The following is a 24951-nucleotide window of genomic DNA, read 5'->3' as shown; positions in this document are numbered from 1 at the left end:
TTGTGTTGGAAACAAAACAGCCACTGTGGACTGCTTCCCCTGACACATTGTGAATATGGAATTTGTTTTCTTTTTGAAGTAGTCGCACAGCTCATGAAGGAAGTTAAATGCCTGTGAGTGAACACCTCAGGAGGAAGTCTGTCCATTTTTAAGATTAGGGGAAAAGAAAATAAGGGGTATGGGTAGGTGAGAAATTGAAAAATAATAGCAATGAGCGTGAGTCTGCCATTTGTGCATAATATCATTATAGGGGAAGCCTGCATTTGTGGAAACCCAGAGGTAGGGTAATGTGACAAGCATGCAGGCTTTGAGTCAGACCTTTCCAGGTCATGTGACTTTGGGAGCAGCCCTCCACCAGAGAAGTATGGGCTTCCTTATTCTCTGCTGAGACAATTCTTCACATGGCCACATGGAACTGAGTTCCAGTTCATGTGGCACCCTCATTTTCATGCTTTCTGCGGGCTTCCTCTCCTTATGGTTTCACCTTCCCTATTCCCTCACTTGGGCATCTTGGGGTCACCTTCCCGATGAACTTCTGTACCCACAGCCTGGGCTCAGACTCCGCTTCTGGAGAACCCAGATGAAGACATTGAGCCTTGGTTCCATTCCTACCCTAGTGGGTCACTGGGAGGTTGAGAAAGTTGGTGTCTGCGCGTGTCTGTCCCAGCTGCTTACATGGCAGGAATTCCGCAAACGTGATTCTCCTCTTCCCTCTCCTTCCTGTGCAGCCTAATGCTTTTTTAAAATGACCTTCATTTGCTTTAGGAATGAATTAGAAAACAGCAATCTTGTTTTCTTGCAAACAAACAAACAAATAAATAAACAAACAAATAGAAATTACACAAGTAAAATAATTTAAATGTCTTTGAAAAACAATTTTTTCATACAAGTTTTGACTTATAGTTAGGAGTGGTCATTTCCTGTTCCCTGGGCATTACCAGAAGGAGCATGGGACAGTTGTCGTTCGGTATCAGTGGGTGATAGTTCCAGGAATCCTATGGATACCAAAATTTGTGGGTGCTCAAATCCCTCATTTAAAATGGCATAGTATTTGCATATAACCTACACACATCCTCCCATGTATTTTAAATCCTCCCTAGATTACCTTAATGCCAAATATAATGTAAATGCTATAGAAATAGTTGTTATGCTGTTTGTTAAGGGAATAATGACAAGAAAAAGTGTGTACATGTTTGGTACAGACGCAACCATCATAGGCCTAACTATACAGTACACGTTTGCAACAATGTACCTTTTTCTGTCCAATATTTTCAATCCGGGCTTGGTTGAATCCACAGATGCAGAACTCAAGGATACAGAGGGTCCACTGTACTTGAGGAAAGATTTTTCCCATTTTATTTTCCAAAGAAGCCATTCGTCTGCCTGTTAATAAAAACCAAACAGCTGGCTCTCTGGAAGGGAAGCTGTTTTATGTAGAGAAACTATAATAATACCAGCAGAGAAAAAGGAAGCCTTAAGCAGTCGTTTTGGGTGTATCATGACTCCAAGCTACATACTTACTGACTGGTGCTTAAAATGTGTGAGGCCCTGGGAATAAGCTACATGGAGTTCAAGGCTTTGGTCTACTTTTGGTTTGGTCAGGTGTCCAGAAATTTGTATTTGTTAGCTTTAGTCTCTTAATCAGGTGTGACCCAAAAACCCCTCTTATTACTTACGTATCTGACTGAAAGAAGTCTTGGCCACAGTGGCAGGTCCCAAGGAGCCAGCAGCTGCTGTTTAGGTTCTGTGCTTTTCTAGAAAAGAAGCATCCTACTGACATGAGAGACTTACTGGTATGTATAACGTTTAGGGCAGTGGTTCTCACTCACCTGATGAGCTTATGCAAATACAAGTTTTCGGGTCCTGCTGTCACAGTGCCCCCTTCAGGCGGTCTGGGGTAGTGCAAGGTCCTTTGTTAACCAGCGTTCACCTATACTGCCCAGTGGCCTTAGTCTCAAGGAGGTGGGTCTGACTTGAGCATAGGACCTACCACTTTCTGAACCCTTCTGTGCCAAGGTTTTGGGGATAACATGAGGTAATATGTGTAAAGTTCTAGTAAATCGTAGCTATTGTGCTTGTGGGTTGTTATTCTCTGAATTAGGGGTTATATGCACCAAACCTCCACCGTCTTGTGTGTATCAAAATGCAGCCAGTTGACTTGTTAGCTCACCTCATTTGTTCCTCAGGAGACACTGTCCTATCCAGCAAATTGAGTGCACTGAGGAACAAAGAACTTCCAGCATCACCGGCTTTGCTGTGATATTCCCATGATGCTCTGAGGAGTGGAACAGACAGGAATACATTGAGACTTGATAAGCATTCAATGTCAAGTTCCTTTGTTTCCCTAGAAATGAATAACCATTTGATTCTTGCCTTGAAGGGTTTAAATTTCTGTCCTAGTGACCCACCGTAGAAAGAAGAAATGTCCAAAAGCTGTATTTGACTTGATCGGAAAAAGCATCTGTAAAGACTCTTTATTAGGAGAGTTAATTTTACCACTGAAATTCCCCGAAGAGGCGGGTGTTATTTTTTTTAAGCCAACAAGATGCACACTGAAGGAATTGGATGCACCAGCCCTGTTTATACTGGGTTCCTATTAATGCTATTTTTGTGATTTAAGTAGGAAAATCCCTTTTCTAGTGTATGCCATCTTTAGAAAAATTCCAACATCTTTTAAGAGTCTCACTGGGCTTGGAGTTCCTGAATAAAGTCTTTATGTAAGCTGTGAACTTGTTGTGGCATTAATGTATTTTCCATCTATAAACAGCTATTAATACTGCATTGTTAGGACTGGGGATTTATTTAACAGGAGACAAAATAAAAAAGACCTATGTTCCTGCTCCCATTTAGACACTATCAACCCAGCAAATGCTTCCCAGATGATGAAGGTAATTACTGCCTGAGGTTCTTTTTTTAATCCCTCACCCCACTTTGAATCACTCTCTTTTTAAATTGATATATGAGTAGTGTGGTGTCACAAACTACCAGAAGCCACTTAGATGCAAATTTACCCTTTGGAATGAGTTGCTCTGGGAATGTATGTATCCATTATACACCTTTTCACCAGAGGAAGAATTATAGAGCCAGCTCTGATGTAGCAAACCCACTTATTTCCTGTTTATGAGAGTAAGGGCATTTTGCCTTCCATCCCCGGGTTTAGGATGACTAAAGCATTTAGCTCAGAGAATGCTCTGTGTGTGTAAAACTGCTATTCTTGTGTCTGTCTGGCTGACACCCCAAATCGCCAGATGTAGAAACATGTTAGAGGTCCTAAAGATGGTTGGTGCCTTCAAAAAAAGATTTTTTTTTTAATCTGCCTGGGAAATGCTTGTTTTACCGGAACATAGAGAACATTGGCCTCAGAAATATTACTTTCTCACAGGGCTGCTGAAGGAAGTTTTCAGTCTCATTTGTGGAAGTCAGCGTGTGGCTTTCTATTAACAATAGAAGGACTTAGGGCCCTAGGACCCCAGTTTCCTCATAACACTTAGGGTTGTGGGAGAATTTGGTTCTCTTTTTCTCATTCTGAATCATTCATCTATTCACTTGCTTATCTAACAAAATAAACAACATTTTGTTCAATATTGCAGGTACATGAAGATGAATTAGACATTATTTTTACCCTGAAGAAACTCAGAGTTGAGTGGGAAACATAAAACACTTTTAAATAATTGGTCATGGTTTAAAAACAAAACTTTGCCATAAAAAGAAGTAGAGGTCTAACACAGAGGTAGAATTCCACTGATTTTTCTATTTATTTCGAGCAACAGGGGCCAGAGAGGGGTGAGAATCAGAGAGCGATTTCTGGAAGAGAAAACTCAGATCAAGAGCATTTTATCTGAGCTGCAGATGGACAGGTTATAGATAGATCAGGAGGTGGGTGGTGGGGCCCAACCTGGGACACAGTGGCTGGAAGCAGAGGCCCCCTGGCTAGTGTGTGAAGGTAAAATGGGAAGTACAATTGGAGAGGCTGTTGGGGCCAAATTGTAGAAGATCCTGACTGTCAGGAACTTATAACATATCATGGCATGTATCTGAAAAAAAGTAGTGAGTGCTACATTATTTCCCCTGCCTTAAATAAAACAGAGAGGATTTATCTGGTCATTTCATGACCACTAAAGTGTGGCTTGAGTTGCTGCCACTACTATAGCGTCATTCTTTTGGGACTTAAAGTGTTGTTGTTTTTTATGACCAGAAGTCCCCTGTAAAATACATACTCAAATAAATGTTTTGGAGGAAAGAATGACTTACTGCAGGTACCCTATAAAACCTAAGTGCTCCTCAGCATTATGAAACCATATCCGCTAACGGAGGGTCTCACCAGTCACCCTACACGCAGCAGGCCCTGATGGCCCGTTGTAGGGACCACTGATGGTGAGGGGATGCCCTGTAGCAAAGAGGAAAAGGCAATATGGGAGCCGAGGGAGAAGCTGATAAGTTTGCCAGCATTCTGAGTAAAAACTAGTCCTGTTATTATCTCTCCTACATTATATGCAAATATCTCTTTCAGGTAAGAATTGACAGAATTTCTCTGAAGAACGTTGTAAGAAATTTCCATTGGATATGTCACTTTCAATAGCCAATTGAGATTTTGGGTTAACTTTCTGAGCCAGGTCTCTGTGAAATCGTGGTTCTATGAAGCTGTGGTAGCTGCTGGAAGGAAGAAACTTTATAGCCTGTTACATAAGGAGGGAAAAGAAAGATCTGACTGTTCCTGTGACTGTTGCGATGGGTACTAACTGCTACATGATGCTTATCTGCATTTCCACTTTTGCCCCCCTTCTTTTGGGCTTAAAAATGAAGTATTAATGCATTCCTGACTTACTCTCCCTATGACGGAATTGAGACCTCCAGGAAAGACCAAGTGTGGATATCTCCTTGATAGCTCTCACTTCTACAGACTGCTATATTGTGACGGTATCTTTAATTTGGGGGGTTGGTAATACATGTGCATGGTACAAAAATTCGCAGCATACAAGGTTAAGCTGTGATGTATAAGTGCTCCGAAGCTATATAGCAAAATGGTTAAGAGCATGGACACTAACCAGACAACGTGGGTTCAAATCCTGGCTCTAGGTTCGCCTACTTTTCAGCTGTGTGACTTTGGTTGGACAAGTCACTTAAACCCTTTATGCTTAGTTTTTACAACTGTAAGAAAGTCTAGGATTTTTATGGGATTAATGAGGTAATATTTGGATAACACTAGCTACTTCCTGGGAGACAGTAAAGGCCACCTGAATGTTTGTTAAATAAAATAAGAAATTTCTCCCACCCTGTCTTTAGCCACCCACTTTGTCTCCCAGAAGTAATCATTGGTCTTAGTTTCTTTCTCATCCTGGTCTGGAGACTTAAATGTTGGGGAAATGGTGGGGTATTTTTCTGCTTTATTTTTACTGTGTTATCTTCATGGTGGGCAGAATAATGGCCCCCTAAGAGTGTCTACATCTTAATCCCCAGAACCTGTGACTATGGCAAAGGGACTTTAAAGATGTGATTAAGTTCTGGATCGGGGGATGGGTGGGGGATTCTGGATTGTCTGGGTGGGTGCAGTGCAATCACAGGGTCTTTATAAGAGGTCGGCAGGAGAGTCAGAATCAGAGGAGATGTGAGGGTGGAAGTAGAAGAGGCCTGTGAACCAAGGAAAGCAGGCAACCTCGAAGTTTGAAAAGGTATGGAAACAGATCTCTCCCTTAGAGCCTCCAGATGGAATGAAGCCCTGCTGCCCCATTTTAGTCTTCTGCCCCCAGAACTGTAAGATAATGCATTTGTGTTTATGTGTCAGGCACTGTGTTTGATGGCAGAGATACAAAAATGAAAATCCGTAATCTCCATCTTCAGGGTGCTACAGTGGTGCGGAGGGTGGGGTTGGCGGTGCGATGTATGAACAGGCAGCAGTCACAATCCACCATCAAAATTGTTCTAGTCCTCTGTTTCTAAACTTGTTCCTTTGCTGTTAAAATATTCCTTTGCTGTTAAAAATTATCAGCAACCCCAAAGAGCTTTAGTTTTGTGGGTTATATTTATTGGTATTTATGATATTAGAAATTTAACTGAGAAATTGAAAAAGTATTAATTTCTTTTAAAGTAATAATAATAAATCCACTTCATGTTAGCACAATAAGCATATTTTTAATGAACTGGTTCTGCCAACTAAAAAAAAAAAAAGAAAAAATTATAGTGAGAATAGTATTGTTTTACTTTTTTTGTACAACTCTTCAATGTGTGTCTTAATAGAAAACAACTGGATTTTTATATCAGCTTCTGCATTCAGTCTGTTGTAATGCATTGTTTTGGTGAAGAAAGTCCAACCACGTGTATTTGAAAAAGGGAGGAGTATATTAATAACCCTTTCAAATAATTGTGGATATTCTTTAGATAGTCTTCTTTAATATTACACCAAAACTAACAAGTGGTAGTTCCTTCAAGGTTAGTTGCAATGTGGAATCTGAAACATCATTGGCAGGCTTTCATTGGTTACACTGTAGTTCATTGGCTTATGTTACACTTTGAATGAATCTTTTACTCATATATGATTCTGTAGCATGCAGTGGTTACTTGGAAAATATTAGGTTGTGAAGTTATGTAGAGCTTCCAAATATCGACATTTAATTATACATCATTAAAACTCACATTCTGTAACATCACCACTAATTTCACTGGCAAAGTCTTAAAGCATTGGGAAGCTGTCACACTCACGGTGGTGGACATGAGTTTTCCAAGATTCAAATTTTTGTTGGAAAGTTTGAATTGTAACTACAAACATTGTCAGTTTTTTTTTCTTGGAAATGGCAGGCTGACTTTGTTCGTTTTAAAGAAAATATTTCCTGTCAGTTGTTTTCTTGAATAAAAATTGTTTTGTGAGAAAAGCAGCTTGCAACAGAATTGCATAAGTGCTTGCTCTTGAGATAGCCATTACGGAAGAGCTTTGTAGGTACTTCCTGAATATGTTCTCAAGGGTCGAGATTTAGCAAAATCATTTACTTTTACTGCTTCATTGAGGACATTCTTAAGTGAACCTGGCACGTTCCTTGATATAAGCGTGTGGTAACGAAGAATTAGTGATGACTAGTACAGTTGGTGCCCCGTCTTGATGCATGCCATGACGCCAGCAGATCACCCCACCATTGCTGTGCCCTGTCAGTACAGATGTCCTCAGTTAGAAGAAGACACATGACACTTAGTATTATTATGAAAATAATTTTGAACTTGCAGACCCCTTCAGAAGGATTTCAGTGGCCTCAGGAGTCTACAGATGACACTTGAGACAGGTTGTTGAGGTACATATGAGGAATGGCAATCCCATAGGAACAGAAAACTCAGGTTGCAGGTTGTTAGGGCCACTTTTGAGAGATGGTCTCACTTGTGTTAAACCCTAAAGAAAGTAGAGTATATTGTAGGCATAGAGAAGTTGTGGGGGAGTCTTGCTGTGAGGAGGTGTATGAGTAATTCCGGGTTATTGGAGGGTCAGGCTCAAATGGGGAAGAGGGAGGAGATAAGACTGGGCAAGTAAATAAGGGCTGGGTCACAAAGGGTCTTGTGTGGCAGGCAGAGAAGCCTGGGTGAGAAGGATACATGGGAGAGAGGCCAGGGGCTTGGTGTTGGGTATCACTGAAGCTGCTCATAGTTAGATTGAGTGATGGTGGAGGCGTCCGCCAGGTGGGAATGGGGTTGAGGGGTGGATGGCCCTGTGGTGCACTTCCCTCTGTCAGAGACTTAGGTACATAGAGGTAAGTGTCCTCCCTCAGCATGGGGACTCTGTCTTACTTACATTTTATCCCAATAGGTCACCAGGCATAAGGAGAGCCACTCAATAAATATTAGCTTGAATGTGTAAGTAAGTGAATGAAGGATATAGAAATTGATAGGACTTAAGTTATGAAAAAGAAAAAAATTCCCAGATCTTCCATTTCCAGCATTAACTTTACTTTTCAACAAGATGCTAATGCTTATGCTATATCTAAATTGTGGTTTGTTTGAAGTGCAGAAAAGAAGATACGGAGTTAAGAAGGGAATCATGGTTTTGTCTGTTAGGTAGTTCATTCTGTGGTGCAAATAATTTGACTTTGGGAGTTCTTTTTTCTTGAAGTTGGGAAATGAACTACTGTACTTAATTTTAACCTTTGTCCTGAAATGAAACCTGCAATCTTCTATCTCCACCTCCCCAGCCAAGTATTCATTACTCATGAAAAGTGCCCTAAGGCCCAAGCTGGAAAACTAGGGGTCTCTAGAAAAAAATCATTTTTTCTGTTTCACTTTTCATTTAGTCATTGAACAAATATTTAGCGACTGCTTGTGTCAGGTACTATTGTAGGAGTGCTGGAGACACAAGAGTGAACACAACAGGTAAAAAATTCTTCCCCACATGGAGCTTATATTTCAGTGTGTGGAAATAGACAAGAAGAATAAACATAAGTGAATCATATAGTATACTAGTAGACCATGAAGTGCGGTGGGAAACAGATGGGGTAGGAAGGCTAGGAGTAGAGATGGGGGCAGGTTGCAGTTGTAAGTGGGGCAGCCAGTGGTTGTCTGTAAGATGGCGACATTGGAACAAAGACTCAAAGGAGGTGAGGGATGGAGCCGTGTGCACGTCTGGAAGCCAAGCTTTCTAGGCAGAGGGAAAAATCGCTAAGTGCCCTGAGATGGAGATGTAAGTGGTGAGTTTAAGATTCCACAAATGTCTGTCATGCCGGGAGAGGAGCAAGGGAACTGGGGATCTGGGGAGAGGAGACCCAAGAGCACGTGTGAGGCCAGAGCAGGGAGGCCTTATAGGTCAATTCAAAATCTGCCATCTACTCTGGAGTAACGAGGACCATCCCATGGATTTGAGCAGAAAAGTGACATGAGCTGACCGCTGTTTTAATAGCATCACTGACTATTGAGAATAGACGGTAGGAGGCCAAGGGTGGGAACAGAGGCTTTTGCAGTGATTCAGGTGAGAGGTGATGCTGGCTTTGCTCTCAGAGGAGGTAGAACCTACAAGACTTGCTCAGAGATCAGGGGAGGGTGTGAGGGGAGAGGAGGTAGTGATGGATCCCAGTTTGGCTGAGCAACTGGAAGGATGGAGCTGCCATCAACTACAATGGGGAAATGGGGAGGCTGTCTGTGGGCCGCTCTGGAGGAAACCAGGAATTCACTCTGGAACACTTTGTGTTAAGCATCTATATTCAGAGAGAATAGTCCACCTGCTCCCAAAATGGTTTTAAAATGGCTTATATTGAAAGCCCGTCCACAGAGATGCTACAAAATTCATCAAAATTAACATAAAGGAAAGGGAGGAGATGGGAGTGATAAATTGCCTACTTTAAAGATTTCCACTCATAGTATAAGGTGAAAACATGTTTGTTTATGAGAAATCAATAATGTTTGAAATACAAGTGCAGCAAATCAATGGCTATCATTTCAAACCATTCAGTTATGATTTGTTGCGTCTTGTAAATTTATTTCTAACCGTGCAGGACTCAGCTCTGATTAGCAATTTATAAATTTTCCATTCCCATATAAATCTTTTTCTCCTTGTTTGCTTTTTGGCCACTATTGTCTTAAACATGTTATGGAAAAACCTGATGAAGTACAAATAATCCAGTTTTGTCACTTGTTGATAGCTCTGAGAAAGCATACTTGGAAAGGGACATATGAACTTGTTAGCCAAAATTATGTTGTGTCTTTTGTGAGGAACCCTGACCAGCTGCCCCTCAAGGGGGAGTAGACGCTGGACCATGTGGAGCAGTTTATAGAATGCCCTTCCTCCCAAAACTCTCCACGGGCTTCCTATGGAGTCTGGAATTCCCAGGGAAGCAAACCCTCAGAAGCTTCTCAACAGAAGGACATGCTATTTTCAACTTTTCTGCACTCACCTTTCCAACACTAATTATCTACTGCTAAACCACCATTTGTGAATCCAATTCTGACTTGCATGTTTCAGTTGCTGAATAGTCACATCATGCTTCTGTGAAGTCTAGGCATCTGTGCGTAGTAGTATTAGCATAATTTTTTGAACTGTGTCAGTTTTTTAAAAAAAATAAAAATAATTGAGGAAAAGGGGGACAGGCAATGTTGATAAGAAGCCTAGATTTCAGAAGCTTAATACCTGTGACCCCAAAGTGCCAGTCATCAGGTGAACCCTAGCCCCATATGGACAAAACAGTTTAACCTTCTCTCTCTCTCTCTCTGTCTCGCTCTCTCTCTCGCTCTCTTTCTCGCTCTCGTTCAATTGTTTAATATGATTAAAGCAACAATTTAAATTGCAATAGGAATGTGCATTTCTTACAAAAGTTTGTGAAGTAAAACAAAAGTATTAGACTACACTTTTCATTTTGTAGCAAATCTCTTTACCTCTTTAAATAGAATCAGGTCTTGACTGCCCTAGAGAAAGAGTTTGTTAAGTCTTCGTAATAATAGCAGGCTGTCTCCAATAGAAAGATCACAGAGAACCGTAAAAACGTTAATTATCCCTTACACCATCCTGATGGAGCAGAGACATGTTATTATCATTTGACTTTCACAGCTGGGTAAGTCAAGGCACAGAGACACAATAAGTTGCTAGTAACTTGGACAAGGTCATGGTGAATGTTAGGGGGCGAACTGTGTCTTATTTTTACCTCCATGTAGGAGAAAATGTCTGGGTTTTAACCACTTTTTTTTTTCCTTTTAAAGATTTCTCTATTAACATACCTAACGTAAAACCAAATAGTAATGTGCCCTGTAGTAAAACAGATTTAGATGTGACTGGATTGGTGATGGCTGATGGCCCTTGTCTTATCTGGGTTCTTCTCGGGGAGCTGGGGCGGCGATTGGGAACTGATGCCTTGTGATCATGTGAGGCTTTCTCAGTTCAGGGAGAGGTCACTTATGCAGTAGTAGTTTTCCTATCTTTATTCTCGTGCCTTTCTTGGGAATTCACACAGATATTCATTAACCTTGCTGTACTGTGACCATATAGTTTGTGTGATTTGGTTCTTTGGAACTTACTTGTGGTAGAGTTTTACTCTAATTTCTCACCCGTAAGAGCTGCACTGACATTCTTACCTTAAAACAAAAACAAAAAACCTGAGTATAATTCATATACCATTAAATTCATCTTTAAAGTGTACAATTCAGTGGTTTTTAGTGTATTCATGAAGTTGTGCAACCAGCACCACTAATTCCAGAACGTTTTCTTCACTTTAAAAAAACCCTGTACTCATCAGCAGTCACTTATAAGCCCCCCCCAACCCGTCCCCCCCTGGCAACCACTAATCTACTATCTGTTCTGTGGATATGCCTGATCTGGATATTTCAGATATGTAAATGGAACGAAGTAATATAGCCTTTTGTGTCTGGCTTCTTTTATTTAGCATAATATGTTCTAAGTTTATCAATGTTGTAGCATGAATCAGTACTTCATTTCTCTTGATGGATGAATAATATTCTATTTTATCTCTTTAATCTCACTGAACATTAGCACTTCCTGCAAGCAGGTGTTACACAGGTTTTCTTTTTCCTATAGCACGTCCCCTAATAGAATCTTGTGTGTACTTTTTTAAAGGTTTCTTCTCAGGGTCTTTGAGTAGAATTCCCATAATATAGTTTGTAAGGGTTTTGAGCTTAAATTCTACTTTTTAAAAGTTCTTTAAGTGTCTGAAATACAGTGGTGTTTGTTATATGCCCCTGAATGTAATTGAGTTGAGTGGCATCTGGATGGTCCTCTTAGCTCTGGTGACAATCAGTTTCTGGTAGAACCAGAACCTTGGCTGAAGATCCCTTTTGCCATTGACCTTGTGTTTTCATCAGGGACCCTGGTAAGGTACAGGGGGAGGCCTTTTGCCTTCCTCCTGTAGGCTAAACACATGCCCCTGTCACAGCCATAGCCTGCCTAGAGAAGGAGAATGTGGGTACACCTCCAGTCCCTTCTCCCCTGTTCTAAGAAGGCCTTTTCCTCCACTAGGTTGCAGTGAGCATTGGAAATGGACTGCTGCACATTTCTACTCTGAAATCACCTGCCACACTCCTGGTCCTCTAGCTATTCTTTTGAACTCAGAGGATATTTACCGCATTTCCCTGAAAATAAGACCTAGCCGGACAATTGGCTCTAATGTGTCTTTTGGAGCAAAAATTATTATAAGACCCGGTCCTATTTTACTATAAGACTGGGTATGGTATAATATATAATATGATATGATATGCTATGCTATGATATGATATGATACTGGGTCTTATATTAATTTTTGCTCCAAAAGATGCATTAGAGCTGATTGTCCAGCTAGGATCTTATTATTGGGAAACACAATTATCTTGGGTAGTCACAAGATAATTGAATCAAGCCATGGCAGCCTGCTCTTAAGAAACATTTCCTACCAGGATCTACTTCTCTCTGTTTATCACCAGAGATCTTGTACTGTCAAGAATATCAACAACGGGCTGTGACCTCAGGTTATGTGGACGTGGGAGATTTATGAAATTTACATTTTTTCTGGCATGGTATTTATGATGTGATAGAATTTACTTCTCTGCAAGCTAAACAATAACATTCAAACTGCTGCCTTGAATTTTCTTGACACAAGAATCATAACAATAAAGAAATATAGAGTCCCAGATACCTTCAGAAAAGTAGGTTGATTTTTATCTGTATCAGAAGTGCATGGTAGTCTCTGTGAGTGGTGCAGTTTCGGATAGAACTAGCCTTTCAATGTGGTCAACTCAAAGTTACTTTTTTCTCTCACCGAATAGTCCATCAGTTATTTCTGTTATTCCAGTTAACTGGTTTTATTTTCATTCTGTTTTGCTGACCGATGAAGAGTAATATTTGCCTGGGTGACAGAGCACAGCAAATGTGATTAATGAAAGATGTCGCAAACCACTGCATTTTTTAAGTAAAAGTGGGAGAGAAGTTTAGGGAAATCTGAGTTAATTAAAAATAATCATTGCTATACAAACTTTGCACATTTAAATTTAAAAATTGGGAAAGTTTAATCTCTCTGTGCAAATGAGCTCCATGTGCTCATGGCCTGTGATAAACTTTGCGTCATGAGCAGTAACGCCGGATTTTATACATAATAGTGGGTGAACTACAAAAATTGTAATGTTGTATTTACAAAATGCTGCCTACTTCCACTGGCAGCTTGGATTTAACAAGATCTTTACCTTTTCTTAAAACTGCATTCACATTTTTAAAAAAGAAAAATGATAGATAAGATGAAAGAATCGAATTGGATAACTTCTAAGTTTCTTTTCAGATCTAAAATTCATTGATTCTCTACAGTCTGTTCATTTATGGGATTACTTAGTGAAAATTCTGAGAAACTGAATAGATAAATGGAATGCACTGAGTAGATTATGAACATAATTCACACAAACTGTGTCATCTGAATGTAAGTAGATATGAAACTGTTAAATGTCAAAGATGTGCAACTAATGTCATGCGATTATGTAGTTGAAAACTTAATTCAACCATTTATGATGTACTTGTAACTCCTTTGATATTATTTTTGTAGTTTTTTTCTTTCAGGCTTCATAGATTTCTGTAGTTTTCACTTTGTGGTGGGGGGTGTCTAAGGGTTAATGATTTAATCAACTAAGACATTTCTGAGCCTGAGATGACAGTCCCAGTTAAATATGCTACATTGTGTGTCTGCATGCTGTCTTTCTAATTGCTCTAGTGAGCATATTTCATCTCTTTCTTCCGGAAGTGAGGGAGCTCATATTGGTTTTGCTTTTACCCTGGACTATGTGCTTTTGGTGCATTTTGCATCCTCTGATGTCACTGACCCTTCCAGAAGTAAGGTTGCAGTCCTGGCTATGGAGAGAGGCAGAGATGGCTCTCAGCAGAGAGGGCACCACCCACCAGTGGTATTTTGGAAGTTCATGGGTCTGTTTTTGGTTTCCATAATGAATTGGGGGAAAGTGGCGTTTACTGGCTGGGGACACGGTTGCTGGATGTTCTACATGTTCAAGTGAGTCCCTCACGCTGCAGAATTGTCCTACTGGACATCCATGAAGGTGAAAAACGTGCATATTTATCTGAGCCAAGAACTATCTTCATTTTACAAATAAACACAAATTATTTTTTCCCCACAGACAGCTATAGGGTGCTTTGACTCTTGTAGGAATGCCACAACCGAGGAAATCAAAGGAAGTTTGTCCTTTGTTTTGTTCAGAACTTTGCCAAGTTTTTGTCCTTCTGGAATATCCTGTTACTGGTGGCAACACCTTGTATGCATTTGAATCTCCACCAAGACACACTGGCATCAATCGGGCTGTGACAAAGCTGAGACTTTGACCGTGATTCTTTGTGGTGTGAGCATTAGACGAGCTTCTACCGTGGTTGTGTGCCCAAGCATTTCCGTATTGAAACATACTTTTTTCATTCACAAATTATTTGTCATTAATTTTCTCCTTGTGTTGCTATTATTGCTTTTTGTGAAGTTATGTATGGAGGTATAGATTATATTACGAGTAAATTTTATTGCAGGATAGTAAACATATATGTTACCAAAAAGGGGGCTTTGGCTCCGATAGCGTGGAGAATCAGTGTACCACAGTGCATACCTTGAACCTTGAAAGGCATAGTTTAAAAATAATCTCCATCCTCGTTGTCTGTCCTTTCTGTCTACTTCAAATGAAACCTCAACCCACAGATGGAGCAGAGCTTTTCCTGAGCCTATGACCACCATCATTAATTTCTCAAAAAACCTCTTATTGTACCAAATAGGGGAAAACAAATCTCTCCTTTTGGTTTCCTGTTTTGGGCCATAGTGATTGATATCATTTTGAAATTTTAACTCAATTGCTCTTTTAGTTGCTGTTTGTGAGACCGCTGGAGGCATTCTCTGACTTTTTTTTTTTATAAATAAATAAAATAGATTCAGTGTTCATTTTATTAAATATAATTAGATAAATATGTAAATATACTTGTATGCAAATATACAGCAAACAGTTAGCAACTTGCCTTTGGGTTGTGTTTCCAATTGTTTTTTTTTTTTTTTTAATTTTATTAGTTTCAGGTGCACAAGACAAAGCAAAACTTAGACGTTTATCATTTTTATCCCTCACAGTGTGTGAACTCCCCTCCCCCTATCCACTATCCCTCTGACATCGCACAGCATTCTCTGACTTTTTGGTAGGGGTTCTGGATCCTTCCTTTCTAAGGAAGCCATTGTGTGTCCTCCAGAGGTCGGCTCCCGGCTGTAGCACAGGCAGAGTGCCTCGGCCCCCTCTTGGTGACCCAGCTGCCATGTCTCCAGGGTGTGCCAGCCACCACCTGGATGGTGTCCAGCGACTGGGAAGCACCTGATGCTTCTTCCCTCGCTACCTGGTTGAGTAAGGAGGCGGCAGCAGCCGGCAAGACTGGGATGGGACGGCAGCAGCGGGAGGAGCGAAGCGTCAGAGCTGCCTGCTGTGCAGTGAGAGGTCCTGAGGAGGAAGTAGCAGGCAGGAGGCCGGCAGCATCGCCACCGCGTGCCCAAGCCCGCTCCCAGGCCTTCCAGTGCCACCCATTTCCAGAGAATTCCCTTCTGCATATTTTAGTTGGCACGCGGATGGCTTGGTGCTCCTTATGCGGACCGTGGGGTGTGTGCAGGGATAAGTGGCCCGCATTCCTGCACACTAACTGGGCGAGGTGGGAGTTGGATGTAAACGTAAACTTGACTTCACACAGTAGCATGAGCTGTGGAGGCCAGGCGACCTTAACTTTCTCATTTCCTCGTGTTTCTAAGTTGACACACAGGATGTTACCTGAACGCAGGTTTTGCCCTTTAATTGTAGAGGATTTGTGGTTGCAAGCTGCTTGGCTGATGGTGACACCCATGGGGTCCGTACTGACGCACAGAACAGGAGACACTGCGTTTCACAGCGTCTCATACCTCAAGCCTCACGCTTCCCCAGTTGTCTGTAAGGAACTGTGGGGCGTGCGGGACAGCAGGGAGGCAGTCACCTCCCAGGACAGCCTGCCTGGTGTGCTGTCGCTCTCCAAGATATGGTTATTGGTTCAGGGAGAAAGCTGTCTCAGCCTGGTTTCGTGTGTGGGACCTGACATCCGACCTGGTACCGGGAGCCCCATCTGACAGGGGAAGAAATAACTGAGTCCGTCCCAGTGGAGGAACCAAGCAGCCCTACTCACTCAACTGCTAAGAGAAGCTCTTCTTGGCCACCTGTGATGTCAGATGTTTCAAGCTGCTGGACCTCGCCCCAAATTGTTAATTTCCACAGGACTAAGATCAGAAAGACAAAAGGGTGAATTTGCTACATAGACGTAGACGTGTTGGCTTGATTTTGTGTTTGTTTTCCATTATTTACAGTCATCTTGGCTGAGGCCGCCCCTGGATCCCGCCTGTACTGTAGTGTGATGAGGCCAGGGTGGGCGGGAAGCGTGTGTCGCTTGTTACCTGGCAGGGATGAAGTGCCCTAACACGTGTCACTGTGATACGTCCGCATGGGAGGCTCTCCCAAGGTGGGCAGCCAGTCTGGGGTTGGGAGGGAAGGATGTATTTACTCACTTGAGCAGCCGCTGCTCAGGATGTGGGCAGAGAACGAGTGGGGCTAAACTTAGGCACTTGGCAGCCAGGACAGGAAGTCAGAGCAGTGCCTGTTTAAAACCGTTTGGTAAATAAGCATTCGCATGTTACTGGCCTACATGCTTTTTAGGCAGTCTGCTGTTCTCCCAGAACCCACTTTGTTCTCTTTTCTTCACTAGAAGGAATGCTAAGACACACTGCTTTTCATAGGGATACAGGCCCTGGTGAAATTTGAGGCTCCGGGAACTGGTGTCCCCAGCTTGCACACTGTCAGGCTCGGTGTCCACTGTGCTTTGCCATCTCCAGATCAGCGATGGTGCGTTGCTGCTAGGGTGGGAACAAGAGTCAGTCCCCGTAGAGGTTGTTTATCCCAGACACCATTCAGCTTCTGTGAACTTGGCGTGGTGGCTCTGAGATGTCCCATCTCGGCAGGACTCAGGAACCATCCAGAGCGTCCTCCTCTTGGATCCCTGGGACTACCGGCATCACTGGGAGTTGGTTCCTGTGATCCATCCTGTCCAGGCTTGTGCCTCAGACAGGATCCAAGCCACACCCATGGGCTCTTGAAGTTAAGGGGCACCAAAGGCGACGGGGAGCCTGGCTGATGCGTACTGAAGCCTTTTATCCTGGGCTGGGCAGGGTTTTCATAGGGAGGAAGAACATCAAATATTCTATTCCCGGCTAAACATTTTGCCTCTGTAAGAGGTAAAACATGGTTTGGGGGGTTTTCAGCACTTCCGTTCCACAGTTTTGTGACTGGATGGAATGGGTGAATCAGAACTCCTGTGACAGCTGCTTTTGACGTCACCACGTTATTTTCCCGAGCATGCATCTGGCTCCTCCAGCTCCAAAGCTCCTTCTGCCTGCGCCATGTCTGAGACTTCAGGGGACTCAAGGCCCCTTCAGCTTTCTATCCCCACAACTTACATGTCGCAGGTGCTGTAGAAATCTTCACCATGAATCAGTGTGTGCTTGTGTGTCCTGTTTCCTGTGCTTGAGAAACTCTTTGAAAATACCGGAGCTCTTTAGTCACAAGGTGCTGCAGCAACAATGCAAATTCGCTCTGTCACTGAGGTGATGAGCTTTGCATTGCAAGGCTTCTGTGACATTGCTCTTCCTCGCTGTCCTTATACTTCTCTGACCGTTACTTGTCTGTGAAGAGAGAGGTGCCACCTCTGAGGGCCCCTCCTCCCCAGCACACTGTGCGTTGGTGATTCCAGGGTCCTCTTCATGTGTCACTCTGTACATTCTCACTGGGGGCGCCATCTGTCCCCCGGCTTCACTGCCAGGTGTATTGTGACGACTCCAAAGCCATGTGCTTAGACAGACTCTTCATGGACCACCTGGCTCCTGGGCGTCTCCCATCGGATGCGTCTCAAGCTCAGCATTGCCAGCGCTAAGCTTGTGACTGCCACCCCCATCCTTTCCTAGTCCCCAGCTCCTCTGTCACGGAAGGTGGAAAAACCGGCATCTGCCTTTCTACCGCTCTTTTCTGTATTTCCTTGTATGAAATAGGTCGCAAAGAGGAGGCCTGAGGCTTCTACCTCCTCAGACTCAGGCCCTCTACCTGTTCACTCTAGTTTTGTGCTCTCTATTCTGTGTTCGTTTGGGTCCTTCCACCTCATACCCTTGGTGTTGCTATGACTTGGTGACTTATTTTTCTGCCAAGGTCTTCCCCTCTATCCGTTCTTCCATCCTAGGGCACCCTTCCTTCCCTGCTCACTCTGCTGCTGCAGCCACAGCCAGCACCTTCCCACATCCTACTGGACCCTTCCTATGATTTGCCTATTCAGCTGCCTCTCATTCACTGTCCCCACTGCTCACCTTGCCTGGTCATCTTCAGCTTTCACCTGAAATAGATACCCCTCAGTTGTACAGACCTTGCTCAAACGAGACCTTGTCTCCTTTACTATGTAGGCCTTTAGGGTCCTAGGGAGAATTAACCTTCCTGAATATTCTCACTTTCTCCTGTGTGGACTTTTCTCACATCATCTGTGACACTTAGTTGTGCTCCTGTGTCTGTCTCTCCCTCCCTCCCAATCCCAATCTCCAGACTGGAAACTCACCTTTGGTGTAGGGACTGTGTCTCATTTATCTTTGTGTACACAGCACCTAGCACAACGCCTGGAAAATAGCCAGTGCTCAAAAAGTGCATGTTTGAGGGAGGGAGGGAGGGAGGGAGGGCGGGAGGGAGGGCGGGAGGGACGGAGGGAGGTGTGTGTTGTGCGCTTGTGCTAAACCCAGTAGGAGTATGGGCTGTTTTTTTTTTTGTGAAGCCTGTTGGTTGATCGCCTATAAACGAAGGTGCACACAGCAGTCTCAGGAGCAATGGTGGAGGGACAATCGTGGGTCATTTGGGTTTAGGGTCTAATCTTGCTTTCCATGCAGTCCACCTGCTGGCAAGTGGACCGCCTCTGTGGTATGGTGGTAGGGACCTGGGAGGAGTGAGGCCAGTATCCCCACCTGTCACTGCTCCCCCAAATTGGCCCAGGGGTGGCTCATGCTTTTGTGAGCAGCACTGCCTAATCAGGCTGACGTACTCTACGACCAACGACAATGAAGTGTGACTTGGACTGTCTGGTCCTTTTCTGGGTGGGGTTAGGGTGTTGGAAGAAGTAAAAGAAAAAAGAAATTAGAGCTCCAGAATTCTGTAGACCATTGGGATGTTTTCTTTAGGTCCTCTCTTATCTTAAAAGCAAGTGCCTGTGTAGGGATTGGTGAGGTCAGCATGGATCGTGGACCACCATTTGTATCCACGACTTCCCTCAACCTCCTAGGGCTCCCATAGCTTCTAAAGGTCTCCTGAAGGCCATTGTCCTTGCCCTCACCATGCTGGAGAGTTTGTCACCATCTAATCATGACATTTAGGTCTAGGTCAACTCAGTCAGGTATGAGATTGATGACTTCTCGTTGCTGCTAACTGGTATCCAAAACCATCCGGTTTCACCTAGTTGAGGGTCTACCAAATACAAGAGTTAGAATGAAAACCTATGTTATATTTTGATAGGGGCTTGTCTTTCCATCTTTCTTGAATTTGTTAATTTGAGAACCACTGGAAAGAATTGTTGAGATAGCCTGTATTTATAGTTGTGGGTTGGAAAACCATGTGTTCTACTTACCTTTTACGTTATTTCTTAAGCTTTACTCTGGAAGTTAACAAAGGTTTGCTGTTCCTCTTGGGACTTTCAATTTAGGATGAAATTATGGTTGATACCAGAAAAAGAAGAATTATGCTTGCAAATGAGCAAGTGGTGGGTTGTAATAAGAATCTGTGATATTACACCGTTGTTTTTCCAAGATATCCCTGGTGATTTTGCCCTCACTTAGCCAAAAATAGGGAAGTACCAACAATGGTAACTGCTACTTGGTCCAAATTAACACGTTGCGTACGGCGGGGTTTAAATCCCTCGTGAAGATTCTCGTGATCCGTACGCAACTTGTTAACTATTTGATCATCAGAGTTCAGTGAAGTACAGTTTGCACAGCAATGACAAGAGTGACAAGGCATTTAAGTCATTGTTTTGATTGGTCATTGATCGCCTTTGATCAAAACAGGCAGATATTGCTTCTTCAATTAGCCAGAGCCCAGCTGTGTTTCAGAAGACCAGCTATGTGCATGTTGTAACTTCAGTGTCATTAAGGGCCGCTACGTACTGCCTCTGTTGTTTTTCCTTCCCTCTCTTTCTCTAGCTGAGCCTTTAACCCTGTCATTGCTAGTCTCTGCATATGGCTGAACCCACATATGTTTTTGTCACTTTTCATGCAGATTTCAGCAACGTCCCGGACATCACAACTGGCCTGAAAAGGAGTCAGACTGATGGCACGTTGGATCAGGTTCCCCACAGGGAGAAAATGGAGCAGACGTTCAGGGTAAGATGTTGTCCCAATTTTCAAACGAGGACCCAGCAGGCAAGCATTAATTTCCACCTTTACCTGAGGTGGGGAAAAAGAAGATGGAGTTATCCTATCCCTAAGTCCAGCAGTCGCTACAAACATTTCTTTCCCTAAAGAAAATATTTTCCTTATTTATTTGAAGTAAAGTACCAATGTGAACCATTGACTCTAGCCAGACTTCCTCCATGACTTCTGGTGTGCCACCACAGAGCACTGCAAATGTGCCATTCGTACATTAGGATGGTTTTGACGAGAAAAATCTAAGTTCAGGTGTTCTGAAAGTCATATTAAATTACTATTCTTTTCATCTCCCTACTTTTTTTTTTTTTTTTTTTTTTGCCAAAGATAAATTAATTTTGGAATATTGTCATTTGGTTCTGGTAAAATATGTAAAACATAAAATTTGCCATTTTAACATTGTACGCTGAAGTGGCGTTCAGTACCTTCACAATATTGTGCAACTGTTACTACTATCCATTTCCAGAACTTTTTCATCACGATGAACAGAAACTCTTTACCCATTAGATGAGAACTCCACATTCACTCCAGCCTCCCAGCCCCCTGGTAACTTCTGTTGTACTTTCTGTCTGATTTGCCTATTTTAGGTCCTCATGTAAGAGTAATCATACAAAATTTGTCCTCTTATTTCACTTAGTATATTGTTTTCAGGGTTCGTCTATGTTGTAGCATTGTGTTAGAACTTCACTCCTTTTTAGGGCTGGAGAATATTCCATTGTCTGTATATACTTACACTGCATGTGTTTAGCCAGCTGTTGGTGGACATTTGGGTTGTTTTTACCATTTGGCTATCGTGTGTAATGCTGCAGTGAACACTGGTATACAAATATCTGTTTGAATCCGTGTTTTCCGTTCTCTTGAGTATGCCTCTAGAAGTGGAATTGCTAGGTCATGTGGTAATTCAATGCTTAGCTTTTTGAGGAGCAGCCCTGTTGTTTTCCATAGCACTGCACCATTCTGCATTCCCACCAGGAATGTACAAGAGTTCTAGTTCCTCCACATCCTCACCAATTACATTTATTGGGGAAGGGGAATGGGACTTTATTGGGGAACAGTGTGTACTTCCAGGACTTTTTTCCAAGTCAAGTTGTTGTCCTTTCAATCTCAGTTGTGGACGGCGCAGGTCAGCTCCAGGTCCAGTTGCTAGTTGCAGGGGGCACAGCCCACCATCCCTTGTGGGAGTTGAACTGGCAACCTTGTGGTTGAGAGGACGCACTCCAACCAACTGAGCCATCCGGGAGCTCAGCGGCAACTCAGTTCAAGGTGCCGTGTTTAGTTGCAGGGGGCGCTGCCCACCATCCCTTGCGGGAGTTGAGGAATCGCACTGGCAACCCTGTGGTTGAGAGCCCCCTGGCCCACGTGGGAATCGAACTGGCAGCCTTTGGAGTTAGGAGCACGGAGCTCCAACCACCTGAGCCACCAGGCCGGGCCTCCTTTCTTACATTTTTAACTGTTCTTAGCTATCCTTTCAGAATGGTCTGATGGACATCTATTTTAATGCACAGTCCAGTTTTAACTGATTTTAAAATGATAACTATTATATTTCTTGCTTTTGTCTTAAATACAAAATAATGAGGAAATATAAGCTATGTCATGTATATAAATAAAACTTATAGCAAGACCACATCTCAGCTGGGATTAGACTAACACGACTGTGAGCCAGTCCCTTGGGGTGTGGCCATGTGCGTGGCCTTTGATGACTGGTGACGGCCACTGTGAGAAGGGTGCATCAGCCTAGAGCCTGCCAGCTTCCAAGGGCATTCTGGCGGCCACTGGCGCCTGGCCTGTCCTCTCATCAGCCTTTCCCTGTTCTCTCTCCACTCCTCCCTGTTCACCTTCTCCAGAACTTCCCTTCTCTTTTTCCTGATTCCTCATACAAAGCAAATACTCAGCTGCCTTCACTGGTCTGGTTATGCCCCCAGCATGCAATTTCTTTTACTAAACTGGAATCATCAATATTTTTAGTCTTACTACTCTTTTTTATCTCTAGTGAATTACTTACTTTTGGGAATCCAACATTGTAGCTAGTATGCATCTACTTTTTTTTTTTTTTAAGTAATAGATGCTTGAGCATCAAATAGATGTGTTTTGATTGCTTTGCCTTACTTTTTAAATGAAAAGTAAATACTTCTGAAACACTCAGAAAGCTAGGCTGTCTATTTAAGGTAAGTGGGCACTGCACAGTGGGCAGCTTGGGGAAATCACTTAACGCCATTAAGGATAATGAGTTTCTCTCTATTATAATTGGTTTAAGTTATACATTAAAGTTCTTAAGAAGGAAGTTACTTTTTTTTCCAAATTTTATTTTAAGATTTAATAAATTAAAAAGGAGAAAAGTTACCATGTTTAGGTCATTTCCAACTCTATTATTTAACAATGCCTACTGTAACTAAACAAAGACATACAAAATGAACATTGGAGCATTAGTTACAGATTTAGAAAAGGAGTAAAAGCTTAAAATTGGGGCTCAGTTTTAATTTTCATCGTCAAAATGGTTAAAGCAGAAAGTAAATAAATAACAAACACGAAAAAATATTGAAAGAGAAGATTAGCATGATAAACATTTGCTGTTCGATTCCTCTCAAGTCTAAAGTAATCTCACCCTTTTCACACTGGAAGATACCTATCTAATTATGGATTTCAGTACATAAAAAAAAAAAAAAAAAATCCGAATGAAATGCCTAGCAGTTATTCAGTTTTGGTCCTTAGGAAAAAAGAATCAGTGATCATCACAAGTAATAATTGGGATGGATATTAGTGAAAAGAAAAATTTGAATTTAAGAATTAAAAATAATTTGTTATGTATTTTTATTTTTGTGCCTCCTAGAAACATCAGGTTATATCTAAGAGCAATCTTTTTCTGTTTTCCCAGTGGTGATTTGGGTGTTTTATGGTGCATGCCCAGCGTGTATAGGGCATGGGTCTTTCGGGATCGCCCTGTCCCGTGATGCCCACAGATGGTCACTCAGCAAAGAGAAGACCTACCTCTGTTTCCAGTGCTTCTCAGTCTGACCCATCGAGCCTTCTCAAGGGTCATTAACTTCTTTTCAGATTAGCCCCTGGTTGAACCTGGGCTGTTTGGGATATTTTACTAATAATAATCTAGACTTTTGAATAAGGAATAATTTCCTTTGAAAAATCAAGTGCAGCCTGGCTTGATAAAGCACAGCTGTAACTAGGGCTTTTGACAGCCCCACAATTTCTGCAAATGGTTCATAATTGATTGCCTTCTTTTTCTTCAAGGGTACCTATTACTGTCATAGCTCTTTGTGTGCCCCTGTCAACCTCCCCTCTGTGGGGATTTTTTTTTTCTTTTTTTTGGTATTGTTCACAATTAGCTTGCACTATTGTAACAGTTTGAAGTTGGAAAGGAATAAACAACTTCTCTTTGGGTGAGGGGGTTGAAAGAGTGCCTGGTTTGTTCTGGGGAACTTGAGGTGTGTTAAGCGTCCCCACAGAAATGCTGCTTGCATTTCGGTTTCAACTCCCTGAGCTGGCTTTGAAGAGATGGCACTTAATGGTTCTGTCACCTCCGAGTGGGCCCTAGCCTGCTGCCCTCCCACAGCGGGAAGCCTCACAGCATGGGGTAGAAACCCAGAAGAAGGGGGTGGGCCTTCCCCAACCCCCGTGCTGCCTGGGAGGAAGAGCTTGGTGGCGCTAGGACGCCCTTGGGAATGTGCCTTGGAAGAACAGGTTGGGATTTTTCTCATTGCCTGGGGATGACAGCGAGCAAGAACGTGTGTGTCTTACTCATTTCCCGACAGCCGACTGTAGATGGAATCATTTCTCCCAGAGGGAGCAGGTGTCTTTGAACTTTTCCGTTTGATGTTCAGCGTGTAAGTAAACGAGAGCTTGGATTCTGAGGGATGCAGACTCTGAGCCCACGTAGGCATGCTTGCATGGTTTTCTTTTCTCTGCCTTGAACGTTGATTTTACTCTAAAATGTCTAAAGACTGTTAGGCAGCTGAGAAGATGTGCCTTTCTTTCCAGAAGGGATCCTGACATTGATGTCTCAGCACTCTTTCCAGCTCAGGGTAAGAGAATCTCTGTTGGATACTAGTTATGCTGTGGCATTGTCAACTTTTCCTTTCTCATTCCACGGGTGCTTAAGTCTTTAAGTTGATCTCTGAAACAATTTTGTCATTTTGAAACATGAAGCTATCAGAAAGTCCTAGGGAAATTTCCAATGTTGACTCTAAAATACCTTTGAAAAGTGAGAGGACTAATTTGAAGACCGTAAATAATTTTATGCTTCGTAAATTTCCTTGGAGCACAGCATATACTTGTATTGGGCTTAATGCTGTAAAAAAAAAAAAAAAATTCACAAAAGTGAAACTGTTTCCTACAAGGTAAGCAGGGTTTTTACTTTAGTGATACCGATTTAATATTTTTCCGCTTTTTAGAAGAATTTTATGTAATCACCTAGTGTAGCTTTGGCGGTGATTATTTTTACAGTTTGTAGGCGTTGTGTTGCTAGAACAGGGAACACTGAGAATCTGGAGATATATAGCACAGCAACTGTGTGTTGTGCTCTTTGTAATTTAACCAT

The 24951-nt window shown here is 42.5% G+C and overlaps 1 protein-coding gene across 8 annotated transcripts in view; it reads left to right on the top strand.

Annotated features, from left to right (window-relative positions):
- TIAM2 (TIAM Rac1 associated GEF 2) overlaps positions 1–24951 on the top strand; it is a 227052-nt gene that overhangs the window by 162770 nt on the left and 39331 nt on the right. For 6 of the 8 annotated variants that reach the window (XM_088795343.1, XM_074333725.2, XM_074333728.2 and 3 more), the window contains one exon: positions 20257–20360. In XM_088795343.1, coding sequence (XP_088651469.1) covers positions 20257–20360 — 104 coding nt within the window. Of the gene's footprint in view, positions 1–20256; positions 20361–24030; positions 24239–24392; positions 24437–24951 lie in introns of those variants that run through there. The other 2 variants (XM_074333730.2, XM_019749242.3) reach the window with 2 other exon arrangements.

Source organism: Rhinolophus sinicus, chromosome 2 (assembly GCF_057876585.1).
Source record: "Rhinolophus sinicus isolate RSI-liver-muscle chromosome 2, RSI-T2T, whole genome shotgun sequence".
NCBI lineage: Eukaryota > Metazoa > Chordata > Mammalia > Chiroptera > Rhinolophidae > Rhinolophus > Rhinolophus sinicus.
The sequence above is the reverse complement of the archived record's forward strand: the minus strand, read 5'-3'. Positions and strand labels throughout refer to the sequence as shown.